At 39.9% G+C, this 14,486-nt stretch overlaps 1 protein-coding gene across 4 annotated transcripts in view; it reads right to left on the reverse strand.

Annotated features, from left to right (window-relative positions):
- Positions 1-2,848: 2,848 nt before the first annotated feature.
- KIT (KIT proto-oncogene, receptor tyrosine kinase) overlaps positions 2,849-14,486 on the reverse strand; it is an 82,747-nt gene continuing 71,109 nt past the window's right edge. For 2 of the 4 annotated variants that reach the window (XM_030818927.1, XM_030818926.1), the window contains exons 14-21: positions 14,068-14,218; positions 12,130-12,218; positions 11,550-11,677; positions 10,362-10,484; positions 6,955-7,066; positions 6,744-6,843; positions 6,286-6,391; positions 2,849-5,135 (exon numbers count right to left, since the gene is read on the reverse strand). In XM_030818927.1, the coding sequence (XP_030674787.1) occupies positions 5,007-5,135; positions 6,286-6,391; positions 6,744-6,843; positions 6,955-7,066; positions 10,362-10,484; positions 11,550-11,677; positions 12,130-12,218; positions 14,068-14,218 (938 nt within the window). In that variant the 3' untranslated portion in view covers positions 2,849-5,006. Of the gene's footprint in view, positions 5,136-6,285; positions 6,392-6,743; positions 6,844-6,954; positions 7,067-10,361; positions 10,485-11,549; positions 11,678-12,129; positions 12,222-14,067; positions 14,219-14,486 lie in introns of all 4 variants that reach the window. The other 2 variants (XM_003268385.3, XM_012499334.2) reach the window with 1 other exon arrangement.

The following is a 14,486-nucleotide window of genomic DNA, read 5'->3' on the forward strand; positions in this document are numbered from 1 at the left end:
ATTTCCATATGGAAGCCAGCCAGTTTCAAGTGCTTTGTTATGGCAGCCCTAGGAAACCAATACACTTTTCTTCATACAGGTTCACTCAAAGGCTGCCCAGCTGGTGCTTCCTGAAGCCTTGCTCATCCCGAGACCTCTCCTGTGGGGCATTTTCTCATGCAGACCCTGGTGCTGCTGACCTTCTCCAAGACCAATGTGGGGTGGCACAGTCTTCCTGTCTTCAGCTTCTGCACCTTAAGCCCAGAAGCTGCTTGTCAGCTGCAGCTCCTCTCCCTACTTCTGAATAAGGAAGAGCACTCCTGCCACTTTCCCTTCCTCATCTACCAACGCCCTCCTTCTCTTCTCCTTGTTCCCACAAAGCCTTTGTATAGGCCTCAGTAAGGCTGTCCGAAGGAATGTTTCTAGTTCCCCTTTCTCTTCTCCCCAAAGCGCCACTCCCTCATGTGAAATTAAGCTAACTTCACTAGCTTCTGTCTCCTTCTATTTCCTCTCTTTCTTGGGCCCATTTCCTCCCAAATGGCTCTCTCTCAATCCAAACACTGATGGGATGTTTAATTATTTGTTCAAAAAGAACCACTCTTGAAGTACTGTGCTAGCAGCTTCGGGGGTGTCTGAGATGAAGAACATCTGTCCCTCAGGAAGATGGAAACTTGGTCATCATTTAAGGGGGACAGGTAAGTCTCTCTGCAGGCTAACACCAATTGATTCCTATCAGCTTGTTGGAGAAGACTGTGACTTCTAAGGCACCTGGGCTCAGCTGGAGGGTGTGGTGGCAGATGAGTGGTGTCTGCATGGCTAGGGTGGTGGGAGACACCGGCATGGGAAGACCAGGTGTTTGCCATCACTGAGGTACCCATCTGGATTCCAAGTCTGGCTTCACGTACTGCTCCGTGAACTTGAGCAAAACACAACTCTTGCAACCTCTTGGGCAATTTAACCCCTGAGTGTCTGGACAATTCAATATTTAAACAAATAAATGATACCACTGACACCAGTAACCCTGGCACATACGGGAATTTTAACCGATTTTAAGTCTGGATATAGTATGGTTGGGGACAAGAGCCAAAATAACCAAAAAATCAATTGTAAGAGCCATAAGAAGTAAAGAGTGTTGTGGTAGTTCGGCGACAACTTCCCACTGAGATGATTTTGCTGGTCTTGAAAGATGGGGTCTTGCTGGAGAGAAGAGACAGTAAGCAGTCTGAGAATGGAAGCAGAGAAGAGCACGGGGCATACTCATGGGCCTTCGATAATAGGAGAGAAGTAGGAAGGAAGGCTGGAGCAAGAATAGAGAGGTTTGAATTCCTGGCCAAACACTGGAATTAAAAAAAAAAAAAAAAAATCACCACCACCACCCAGAAATCTTTATAGCAATGTCAAGTTTTACAGCACACTTGTATAATACTGTTTGCACCTAAAAGAAAATTAGAATCAAGCTTTTGACCGTGTAATTTTATATGGGTTATGTCAGTAGAGGAACACCGCCCTCCCTGCTTAATAAGGTGAATTGGCCGTGGCAAAACTTATTAGACATATGAACGAGCTGGCCTCGACAGCTTCACATTAATACATCAAGGTAGACACTACTCCCACAAGCTGAGATTTCAAGAGCTAATCTGCCTAATGTCACACAACGGTTAAGCGGTAGACACAGGGGTGGCACTGAGATTCTAACCAAGTTTGAGCCTGGGCACCAAAACCTGGTATTACTTTCCTATGAAAAGCTAGGCTGGTGAGGAAAATTAGCTAGACTCTTAACACAGGGGCCTGTCAACTGCTTCTAACGCAAATTTCTCACACATGACAAAGGCTAAATGACAGTGAAAACATTTGGAAAGAAAAGACTTCTTTGTTTTGTGGTCAATTAGCATTCATTCCTGTCTGTAATAAAATAATGGGAATTGCCTGGCTGAAATGTAGGTCTGTTTTTCACTGATTATTGATGCATTCCTTGCCACACAATTCCCTCTCGATTTTAAAAGGATTCCTTTTCATTACAGGTCACTTTTCACCCCTTCCCTTTCCTTTCAGGAGACATTTCTGCAGGTGTAGATGTCACGTCAATAAAGGCAGTCCTGACTGAGGGTGTGTGGGTGCCTCATTCTTCATAGGAGTATGTGATTCAGGGTGCTTCCTTTGTTTCAAGCTGAAGAACTCTGAGCCTCTGTTTGGGTTCCAGCGGTCTGGACGGTACCACTTGGGTATGCAGAATGTTTCACCCACATGACAGCACCCAGCTCATACGTACTAAGCACCTCCCTCCAAGTAGAAGTGGAACCTAACTGTGTTCCAGAAGCAAGTAAGAATAAGGACTTCAGGCGGAGCATGAATATCTCATTTTGAAATAACCTCTCTTCAAAACCCAAGCCAACAAGAATACAAGCCACTTTCTTGGGATTCCTCATGTCAACTTGGTCTATTATTTTACTGTTCATGTTTTTAGACAGTCTCTTTTGGGAGGAAACATGCCAGTCAGATTAAGGCACATGAAATTGCTGTTAATTGACCATTATTTTGCTGCCAAAAATGGCAGCAAATTCACATGAATACCAAAAATTCACATGAATCAATCTAATAATAATCATAGCTATGTGTAAAATTTTTAGAATGTTCTCTGTATCTATTTTTCTATTTAAATAGAGACCTCAGGTTGTAACACTAAAATGAGAAAATATCACACGTATGAAAATTCTTAATATCTGTTGAATCTCGAAGCATGTAAATCCTAGTGTGATGTGATAGCCCTGCACATATTTTATGAAAACTGAGTATAAAACTTTGTCAGGATGAATGCACTTTAATGCTTTAAAGTTTGATCTCACGAATCTCAACAATCAAATGACTCCACTTGATTGATATATGTACATTTTATTAGAATTCTTCAGAACTGTCAACAATTGGACAACACACAGGAATAAAACACGTGGAACACCAACATCCTTTAAACTTACACCGCTTATGTATTTACACATAAAGTTACTGTATATATAAAAAATATTTTCAAGGACTCATGGGCTTGGGAATATTCAAAAGACATTATTGCTACATTTCAATATTTACAAAAAAAGCCACAAAATAATTTCAAACATTAAGCCACTGCAAAGAAACATCTGATGTAAGAAAAAATTATAAAAATATAAACTTTCAAGAATATCCAAGACAAAACTCTCAATGAAGTGCCCCAGAAGTACCTAGACATCTATAACTAACAACCACTTTTCTTACTATCATTGAAGTCAATAGAAACACAAAGGAATTTTTCAGACAAAGTATGGCAAACAACAATCTCTTGGGTGACAACACAACCGCAAAATCTGTTAACTTTGGAAAGGTGCGAGAGCATAGAACTCCAGTGCAAATGGTTACTTCCAGATAATGGCCACAGTTCTCTAAATGTAGTCTAAGAAACGTAGAAGGGGGAAACCATAAAGGCAACATACCTGAATCTTTCAAGACGACACACAAACTCTGCCATGTACATATTTGCCTTTTATATTGGGCAGTGAGGAAGGGGAGTTTTTTGTTTTGTTTTGCTTTTAAAGAGGTAAACTACAAGAATAATATCCAGGCTACAGTCTAAAGGGTAAAATTTAAATGTTTCAGTGAGACAGTAGCATTATGGAAGGTCTAAGGAACAGGTACAGTAAGATGAGTCTAAATAACAGAGTGCCTTAAGTGCAGCTGGACTGCAAATACATAGGGACTGATGCCTTCCACTTCCTCTGCACCGCTATGGAAGCTTCTGGTAAGCTACTCTAGATAGCTATGTGGAAAGAAACAAGAGCAGTACTAATAATGAAAGCCAAGTTACTTTTCGGGTACTAAAGGACCCTCTTGGACTCAGGGCAAAAATACCCCTCCAAATATTTGTCTACACACATACAAACGTACACACACATATATAGATACTGGCCCAGCGTCCAGGACATGCCTGTGAAGGAGGCTAAACCTAAACTTTATTTCCTGCTACATAAGAATTCAAACTAAGACGGCAGTGTCTTCTCACTCCTGTGAGAGCCATGCAGTGAAATCAGTAACTCTGTCAAACAGCATCAAATCCATTGAGTACAATGCCATTCTGAAGCTGATAGGCTAGTTCCACAGAATCTATAGAGTAAGTTCATCAGCTAAAAGAGGAGATTTTGTTCAGACTGTGCTTTGTGGTTATATTGTTTCCTTAAAAAATGGTATTAACTGTTTCCTTCAAACTTATATGGCTCTTAATCTACTTCTATACACAGTGGACATAATGCCAGGGTTGTATACAGAAACGAAACCTTATGGTGTTTTCCCCTCAAATGTATGAACACGGACAATTTATAGATGCGTATGTACAAGTGCTGGTTAGGGAGGCCTTCTCTCCAATTCAATGCTCTAATAGCAAACTCTATTTAAAAACCAGGTCAGTAGTATAAAAGCTCATGCAGTGGTCCACAGAAGAGCATCTTTTGTTCACACTTGGGGATCATTTTTTTCATGGCCTATGTCTCATTCCCAGCATGAAATACTAGATTTCTTAAGCCCAGGTGTTCATACTCTGTCCTTTGTTCTAATGATGTTCTGTTTTCCACATAAAAGGACTTAGGTTTTCAGCTTCTAATCTTGTATCATCATACTACTATGGATGGTTCTGAAGGCCAAATGTGATTACTACCATTTATTCAGGTAAACTATCAACCATATTTTTGGGCAGAATTGGAGGAGCCTTGGAAAGGACTCTGGCCCCCAGCCCATACCTCCCTCACTTTTTCCAAATCAGAATGTTTTCTGTTCATGGTAGAAGCTATGTTGCTATTGGGAATATATACAGTTCGAACCTTTGCAATAGGACGGTGGCTGATGACAAAAATCATCGACCACTAAAGTGTGCTCAGAAAGACAGGATTGCAGTGGGGTGCCCACTATCCTGGAGTTGGATGCAAGTCGAAAGAAAAGAAAATATCCATCATGGAAGCCAAAAGAAGAGGAGATCATTCCTGGAGGGGTGACCCAAACACTCATTCTGCTCAGACATCGTCGTGCACAAGCAGAGGCTGGGAGGAGGAAGCGGTGCTGCCGACAGAATTGATCCGCACAGAATGGTCCACCACGGGCTTCTGTCGGTTGGGGCTGCAGTTTGCTAAGTTGGAGTAAATCTGGGGAAAACAAGCCCGTAGTCAACACACCAGTCCCTACAATGAACACAGCAACAAAAGACATACTTACAGTGTCAAGATCACGACCGATGGAAACTCTTAAGAGAGAAGTGGTTTACAAGAACTTTGTGGCCAAAACCCAAGTCATACTGACAAAAACAAACACAAGCTTGTTTTCCCCTTCAGTTTTCCAAGGAAATAACTTTATACAAGAAGTGGGGACAAAACATGCACAAGCTTAGCTCTTCTAATAGGGCACACCAGGCAGCAAGCACTATCTAACCTATTTAAAAGGCTTGTAAATCTCTACAGCCAACTACAACCCAACAACCAATGTAATTTGCTGAGAAACCCATGGCCCTTCCAGGGGTCTCTTGTCAAGAATCAAAGCAACTGGGTGGAAAACGCTGTTTAATTTGAAACATGCTTTGACACCTAGAAGAACAAGCTTTAACCCAAAAATTATCAGTGCTGTGCTATTAGGAAAGGAAAGATAGCTCCAAGCACACAGCCCAGTAAAGAAAGCAGCTTAAAAAAATCTGAGTCAAAGTATCACTAATTCTTGCTTAAAAGCAAGAGAGGAAATAATGGATTTGAGTTTTCATTCCCCCACGCTTCCCAAATCACTGGGAGGGATCTCTCAACTTCAAACAGCTCTTCATTCTATATGGCTTGTGGGCATGACAGCTATCTGCCATTTTCTGGCTATGCTTGTTTGATCAGAAGGCTTATTTCACTGCAGTAACAAGCTGTCTTTTCTATGCTTTTATTCTAGTTCACATCACCCCAACCCTCCAAAGGATGCATGGCCCTGACATGTGAGAGGGAGAAAATACTGACCCCATGACCAGCATTTGAGATGGGGGAGGAAACACGGCAAATCCTTATGGAAACTTCTACTTCCAGTGAGTACAAAACTCTCCACCCTTCCCCCTCAATCTCACATCCTTCTTTGGCTCAGAACAGGAGGGCTGGGCAGAAAGAACTGGTTTCCATTGCTTTACTTCCCCTACCTGAAGCCCAATTTGCAACCTAAGATGAGGAGAGAAGGGGTTGGGAGGTTAGTCCTCACCCTGAAAGCCTGAGGAGGAGGAGGACACACCTGGAACTGGGAGAAGGGGGATCTTATGCCTGGCCAGGGTATACTCACGTGATTGGTGCTCTCTGAAATCTGCTTCTCAATTAGCTGAACGATTTGCTTGAACGTTGGTCTTTTTAGGGGATCCGCATCCCAGCAAGTCTTCATTATGTCATACCTGTAAGACAAGGGCCATTTCCTATCCCTCCTCACTGCCCTCAGCTTGTTTTCAAATGTATGGGCATCCAGCAACTTCAGTAATAATTCCAAGGCTATGCGACTGGACATACGGCCTGACACACAGATAACATAAAACACTGCATGTATGAAATGTTGCTGAAACTTTCTGTATTTTTGGTGACAAGAGATTATGAAAATAAACTACAGAAATGACATTTGACCAGTGTCATAAAGAATCCAAGTGACATTTCAAACTGTGTTATGAAAACCCTCAACATCTGGGTTTCTGTCTTTAAAAAGAAAAATAAAAGGGAAAACGTGATCTAAAGGAAAAACTTTTTGGCTCTTACATTTCTGCAGGTGCATGTTCAGGGCTGAGCATCCGGAAGCCTTCCTTGATCATCTTGTAGAACTTAGAATCGACCGGCATTCCAGGATAGGGGCTGCTTCCTGAGACACAGTTTGCAAAGCAGTGTTAATCACAAGGAAGCAGGACACCAATGAAACCTCAAGAAGATGCTCTGAGTCTAATGAAGGTGTCTTTGGCAAGGATCATTTTACCTAAAGAGAACAGCTCCCAAAGAAAAATCCCATAGGACCAGACGTCACTTTCAAACGTGTACACACAGTTGAAAATGCTTTCAGGTGCCATCCACTTCACAGGTAGTCGAGCCTGTAACAGAAGCACAACAGAGTCAACAATGTTAATTCAGAAGCTCAACAAAACTGAACAGAAGATATTCTTATAGATGCTGCTGTTGCTGAAATGTGGGGTGATAACTTGAGTACCATCTCACAAAAACCTTTTACCTATATGATCTCAGATGACCCCAATCACCTCTGAAATACATGGCTCACAAGTGCATTATCCCCATTTTAAGATGTGAACACTATGTCAGTACGGCATGGAGATTGAGCACAAACGTCAGAGACAGCCAGACATTTTAGCCCTGGTTCCACCATGGGCCTTAGGTAATGCAGAGATTTGTTAGTTTCCACTGAATATGTCCCTCTCCTTCCTTAAAAAGACAAACACGGCCTCTCACAATTAGGACTACATTTCCCAGCCTCCTTTGCAGCTAGCTAGCTGTAGTCAGGTGACTCGGTTTTGGCCACTAAGTTGTTAAGTGCTGTATGGCAGCTTCAGGAAAACCTCCTTACAATATAGCTGGCACGTGCCCTCTGCCCTCTCTTCTCTAGTGCAAGGGCCCCCTGCCTTCTGGATGTGATGGCTGGCTATCTACCTGGTGGTCATCTTGGACCATGGACATGGGGGTTACACCCAGGAATGGCTAAGCATGGAAAGGAAAGACTTGGCCCGGGTACTCCATGGAACCTTTATACCAATCCTGGCCTGCTACCCCTAGACTTCTTTTATTTTGGGTTTTCTGTCAAAACCCAAAACTTTCTCTAATACACTGGGAAAGTCACTAAAATATTTGTAATTAAGCCTCAGTATCTTCTTCTGTAAAACAAAATGAATACTTTTATGAATTGTCCTGCGGGTTAAATAAGATAATGTGGGTAAAAATGCTTAGCACTGCCTGACTCAGTGCTATCTGAAAAATTGCCTAGAAGAAAGGCAAGTACTTGATAAACAGTAGTGGCTTGTGATCATGACTCTTTGGAGAACTCTCTCCATTAAAGTTGAGCTAAACTTTCTGTAACTATTCCTTTTAGATGCATTCTGGATTCCCAATCTTAATCTGCCACAAAAAGCTAAATCAGTCCTTCTCTTAATCCACTTAGGATTGAAAACTGGGAAAGCTTTTTTTTTTTTTTTTGGTGTTAAAGTTATTTTAGTCAGTTTACAAAAACAAAACAAAAAACTTCCAATATCCCTTCCCTTCCTAGATGTGGTGCTAAAGTTCCTATAAGGGCTCCTAACCTGAGATCTATGGGTGTCAAATTCAGGGGCCTGTGAACTTGGAAAGGAAAAATGACATCCTTATTTTCGCTAATTTCTAGATGAAATTTAGCATTTCTTTAAATTACTAACAAAGGTGATAAACCACAGTAGTATCAGCTGTACCTGTGACTTTGTCATGAACAGTAATCATAAATATCTTCATATCCTATTAAGTCTTTACCGGTATCTCAAAATCATATTTACATTAATCACCACTCTAAAATTATGGTGGTTTTTAGAAAAAATAGCAAAACCCACAATTACTTTTACACCAACCTAACAGAGCCTGTTACTGTCTGTAGTAAACACATGTACTGACATATCATAAATTTACTTAGTATCTTGATAGCTATATTTCGATTTAACTGTTTTCCTTGGTATTCCTATGTATTTCATCATAGGCGTTGAAAACAGTGTTCCGATAAGCTTTCCATAGGCTTTACTAGACTCTAAAAGGGGCCATGACATGAAAAACAATGAAGAACTCATGTGAAAGGAAAGAACTTCAGAGAACCTGACACAACAAGGAGATCTCAAATGATGATGACAAAAATGTGGGGCAGTAACATATGTGAGTTTCCTTGTTCTTATCTTGTTCCAGAAATTCTCCTTACCCACTAGCCTGGTGAAAGCGACATCTGTGATTGGTTAGTTCAACTGACTTGAACTGGAGTCTACAATCTGGAAGCCTGATAGAGCCAACCCCTCTTTGTCAATTCAAACTAAGGTCACTAACCAAATAACAAGACAGCAGGTAACCATCGTCACGATTATTTAGATCGTAAATAAGACATCTTATTATAAATAAGAATAGTAACAACATGTCTGGCACTGTCGTAAGCACTTTACATATATTAACTCATAACTGTCTGAGTCAGGAATCACTATTATTCCCAAGGGAAGAAAAACAAAGATTCAGAGGTATCGGACAACTCTTGACAAAATTACACAGCCATGAAATAATGGAGACAGATTGCAGAATTCATCAAGACTGGGCCTGGAGGCTGCCACCTTCTTCCTCCTCCCTTTGGTCAATATTCAGAGGACTGGATAATTAAAAACTTATCATTCTTCCTTCCAAAATTGCACCAGGATGAAGAGAAGTTGTTTTTATTATCACTCCTGATGATAATATCTAGCTTCAGGGCAGCCTTTCCAGAAATTCATGCTTTGGCCAGGAGATAAACACAGCAACACTCTTACAAAACCAAATCGAGTACAGGCTACCAACAGAGACGCCATAGTGATGGGGGGAAAACATTACATTATCATAAGGGACACAAAAATCCACCTCCAGGAATAAATCTGTACTGCAGAAATGGGCCCAGGAAGACAGGCAGAGAAGAATATAAAGGGCAATACGGTTTTCCATGGCGATGGGATGCCACTCTGGAAATCACAGGCTCTGATTTCAGCCTCTACTGCCCTGTGTCACCTCAGATAAAAAGCACTAAAATATGCTATGCCTTAGTTTCTCCAACTTTTAAAATAGGAAGGTGCTGCAATTATGGGACAAGGGTTTGTTCTGAGGATTCAATAAAAATTGGCAAGGAAATACAGCACTTTGAAAAACATTTGCTATGTTCTACAAACCCATTATTACTTATGAACCTAATTAATAGCTCTCCGTGTATTCTAGGATCCAACATTCTATATGGCTAACTCTGAACATGATCTTAGATTTTAATATTTTTCACACAGCATGTCAATCCCCCCAAAATTTCTCCTGCTGTGACCTTCAATGACCTACATTTGTTACACTTGAACAAAATCAAGTTCATTGCTATTCTCAGGCTATAATGAAAATTAAGGCTATTTCTGTTTCCTTCACATGCCCCATAATTACACAATTAGAATTAGGACTTCTACTATTGAATGTTAGTTGTAGTAATGTTCAGTATACCGTGCAAATTTTGCTGAAGTACACTTAATTTGACTGCTAAAATGTGTGATATCCCTAGACAGGATTTACATTATGAAAATCACAGGAAACAATTTTTATCGAAAGTTGAAACTAAAAATCCTTTGCAGGACTGTCAAGCAGAGAATGGGTACTCACGTTTCCTTTAACCACATAATTAGAATCATTCTTGATGTCTCTGGCGAGACCAAAATCACAAATCTTTGTGATCCGACCATGAGTAAGGAGGATATTTCTGGCTGCCAAGTCTCTGTGAATACACTATTAGGTTGGAGGAGAAAAGAAAACCATTTAAATTCATTTTAACTTGTAAAGAGTGAAAACTAACTTTTTAATATTAGAGTGTTGCTTATATTATAAAAAATCTGATACTTTTGTTTTAAAGTATTCAGTACACCAAAAATAAAAATCAAAAGTACGCCTTGAATGATGTTCACAAAATCAAGAGTCTAATTACTATAATCTCTTTCAAAAGCAATTCTAATAAATGCTGTTTTCTTCTCAGGACTGCTTTCATTCATAGGGAAATACATAAGAAATAGTCATATCATATTGTTTAAACTGAAAATTCATTTTGCATGCATCTCTTTGAATGTCCTTTCACAGAGTTCCCAACATGTCTTTGCAACTTCAATTTGACATCTCCCAAGGACACACGGAAGAAGGTCTTTATTTCAGCCATCCTATATCCTTTCTTAGTTTGGTAATTGTTGGGAAATGTCACCCATGACATTTAAGGGTAAGACTGGTAACTCATTCTGTTTGGTTAATCTTACTTCCTAAGGAATTCCTCTCACCCTTCCACAGACCATGCTCCTGGTTTTGGTTCCATCATTCTTTCCATTCCTATCCTTCTCTCAAGTGTTTATTACTCTCTCTGACCCCTTATTTCCTGACACTTCATAAGCCACACATATAATATTTGGATCTAACTTCAATAAAACTCAAGTCTATGCTTCACCCCAAGCCTTGTAACTATGAGGTACCCTCTGCTTTTACTGATAAAATGATTCTGTTCTCTAGGAACATATCCTATATCCTAAAAGCCAAAAGTTTTAAAAGAATTTCACTGCATATAAAAGAATATTCATAGAAAAACTCATTTAGACAGGCTTGTACTTTACAGCTTATAAATTAGAACAGGAATTCCAAAGAGACAGCAGTTGGAAGATGAAGAAACTAAATTTCCTCTGCTTTTGGTTACCACACTTCAAAATGACACTCTGCATTCTAACTATGGCTCTAAAATGCTCTGTTCTCAAAAAAAAAAAAAAAAAAATCAAAAAAACAAAACACAAAACTCTTTTGAGAATCACTCCCACTTACATTCTTGGAGGCGAGGAAAGCCATGCCCTTTGCCACCTGGTAAGAAAAGCTCAGCAAGTCCTCTAGGTCTAGGGCCAACTCATCATCCTCCATGATGGCGGGAGTCACATCTCTTTCTATGTATGAGCCTGTGAGGAAGAGAGGATTTTTCTTAGCAATGAAAACCATAAAGGTTAGGAAAGGAAAAGACAGTGGCAATGACATACAAAAGGCTGGTAATGAATGAAGTAATGTGAACTTGCAGGCAGATCACTTCCCTGGTGTCCAAGAAAGGTAGCTGCTGAATCACAAAGTTAATATTTAACAATCCTAGGCTGGGTTACAAAATCCGTAGAGAAGAGGGATGGCGAATTAATGCAAAGATCCATTATCTATAGTAAGACGCTCAGGCACAAAAACATATGCTCTGACCCCAAACACCCACTTGCAACCCTAACTGCCATTGACCATTGGCATTGCTACCGTAAAGCAGAACTGGTCTGCATCATTGCTACTGGGAATGATGGTATATTCCACATTAGCATGATATATATATACTCTCCGTAAAGTTACTCTTGTTGCTTGATAGGTAGGTACTCACCTATTCTCGCAGATCTCCTTTTGTCGGCCTTGGTTGGGACAACATAAGAAACTCCAGGTTTCATGTCCATGTACTCGTTAGTACTATCGCTGCTGGGAGAGATGCAACAAGTCATGACTGAATCAAGTGGGACGTGTAGACGGGCACTCACGGGTCAGGCTCTACCTCCTCATCCCCTTTGCTACATAATAGACTCGACCAATTTGAGGAAAGTCATGTAAAGTTTGAATAAAGAGTTTGAAAATCTTGTTCTGTAAGATATGAGTTTTTAATATTTGACATTGGGGTCCATGCCCAGAAACTAGGTGTCCTTTTTGTGTTTAATCATACAGAGGACTCAGGTTAGAAATTTCCCATCTCTTGACACAATGAATTTAATGGGAGACAGAGAGCCAAATATGGTATCCCGTATTACCTTAAACTCTCTAAATGAGCCCCAGGAGACAAGATGAAAGAAGGACAAAGAAGAGCTTCCAAGACGGGTTATGCGGGAGGCAGAGATCGTTAACATATAGTGACTGATGGAAGAAGGTTTAAAAAAAAATCAAGTTGGTTCAGATAAACACCAATAATTTGGATGATTTTCTGAACCATCTGGACCTCTTCAATCTGCAACATTTGGCTGGAGACTCTTCAAGATTTCTAGTACTTCCTGCTTCTGATTAGCATAGAAACACCATGACAACAATCTCCTTCAGAGCGTGCTGGTGGTTCCAATCCCATATGGGATCCCAAAGCACAAAGAACATCACACAGGATTGAACAATTTAGGCCATTATATCAGAAAGTTAAAGGATATATATAGGGCCAAGGTTTCGGAAAGCAGCAAAATGGCTCATTTCTTCATATAATGAGCACATGCCCAGGAGAAACTAACAAAAAGTGGTTTTGTACAGTTTCTACTACTACTTTAAACTACTCAAGTTTATAGGATTAAAAAAATAAAAAGTTTCACCTGGGGTTTTAAACTTTAGCCAGAGGTACCGAAAAGGGCTTTAAGAGGTAATTGCCCATCAATAATATTTACTGAGGTCTCCTTGAGGGCCTGGTGTCAAGAGTTCAGGAAGCAATGTCTTGCCATTGCAAGATGCAGTGGATATAAAGTGCATGAAAAGGATAGGAGAAATCTACCCCACAACTGCAGCAATATACAGGATAGGGGACTGGGCAAAATAACCATGACTTCTGTTGGACTGGGTACATCTAGGAAGTCTTCTCAAATGGTGGCTCTTAACAGCATTTCCAAAGAAAGAATAGGCAAGGTATGAGAAGAATTCTTTTCTGGTTGTAAATCAAACTCGAAGCTCTTTATACATGATTCAAATTCAGAATGGCATCAATGATGAAAGAGATGAGAATAATGTCCAGAATTTTAAAAAATGTGCTGGAGTAGTTATGTCTTCTAATAGCATGATGAAATAAAAAGGGCAAGAGGCAAGGTATATAGGAATAATACAGAGGTCGATGGCAAAAAGCCTACGTGTAGAGATACGTTCAGAGCTCTTTGTCATTCTGCTAAAGGTTTTAAAGGGACTTTACTGTGGCAACTTGAGAGACTTCAGCATTTTCCCTATAAACAGTATCTCACTGGAAACATGCATATAGTACCAAGCTCAACGGTATAAATGGAAATACATGCAGGACAGAACCGTAAGAGAAACAGATATAGAATTCATTCAGTTGCATGGAACTAAAGTGTAGAAGAAAACTAAAAACGCATTTCTTAAAAATCAGCAAAAATCTAGGTTTAAGTTTGAATCTTTAAAAACACAATTTGAACTTTCTAAACTGTTAATCACATTTAAATGATTTAATAATTTTGATCTCATACCTCAGAGTACCTCAGTTCATTTTTTAAAGAATCAGCCTTGATTGCAAACCCTTATGACCCCACGAACTGCCTGTCAACAGCTAACTATTTATGTAAATCAGTCTTACCAGGAAGACTCCTTTGAATGCAGAAGATTCTTATAAAGTGCAGCTTCTGCATGATCTTCCTGCTTTGAACAAATAAATGAATCACGTTTTCTTCTCAAAAAATTCAAAAGATCACCATAGCAACAATATTCTGTAATGACCAGGGTGGGCCCTAAAAGCACATAAGAAAAGGTTAGAAAGAGGGTGAGATATATAGATTAATTCTGCCTCCCATAAAAATACCCAAGGGTGGTCATGGCCATTAATATTCAGCTTCAGTGGATAAGCCTACTTAGTCCCAATACAATCCTATATATTAACACTGCTTATCAAAAAAGCAGCATTATGTGGAGTAACATAAAACAAGCAAGCCTCTTTTAACCTGAATTTGTAAGTGACATTTAGTATTTGGGGCCAAGCATGACTGCTGGTTTTACAGA

Source organism: Nomascus leucogenys, chromosome 9, assembly GCF_006542625.1.
Source record: "Nomascus leucogenys isolate Asia chromosome 9, Asia_NLE_v1, whole genome shotgun sequence".
In the NCBI taxonomy this organism is placed as follows: domain Eukaryota; kingdom Metazoa; phylum Chordata; class Mammalia; order Primates; family Hylobatidae; genus Nomascus; species Nomascus leucogenys.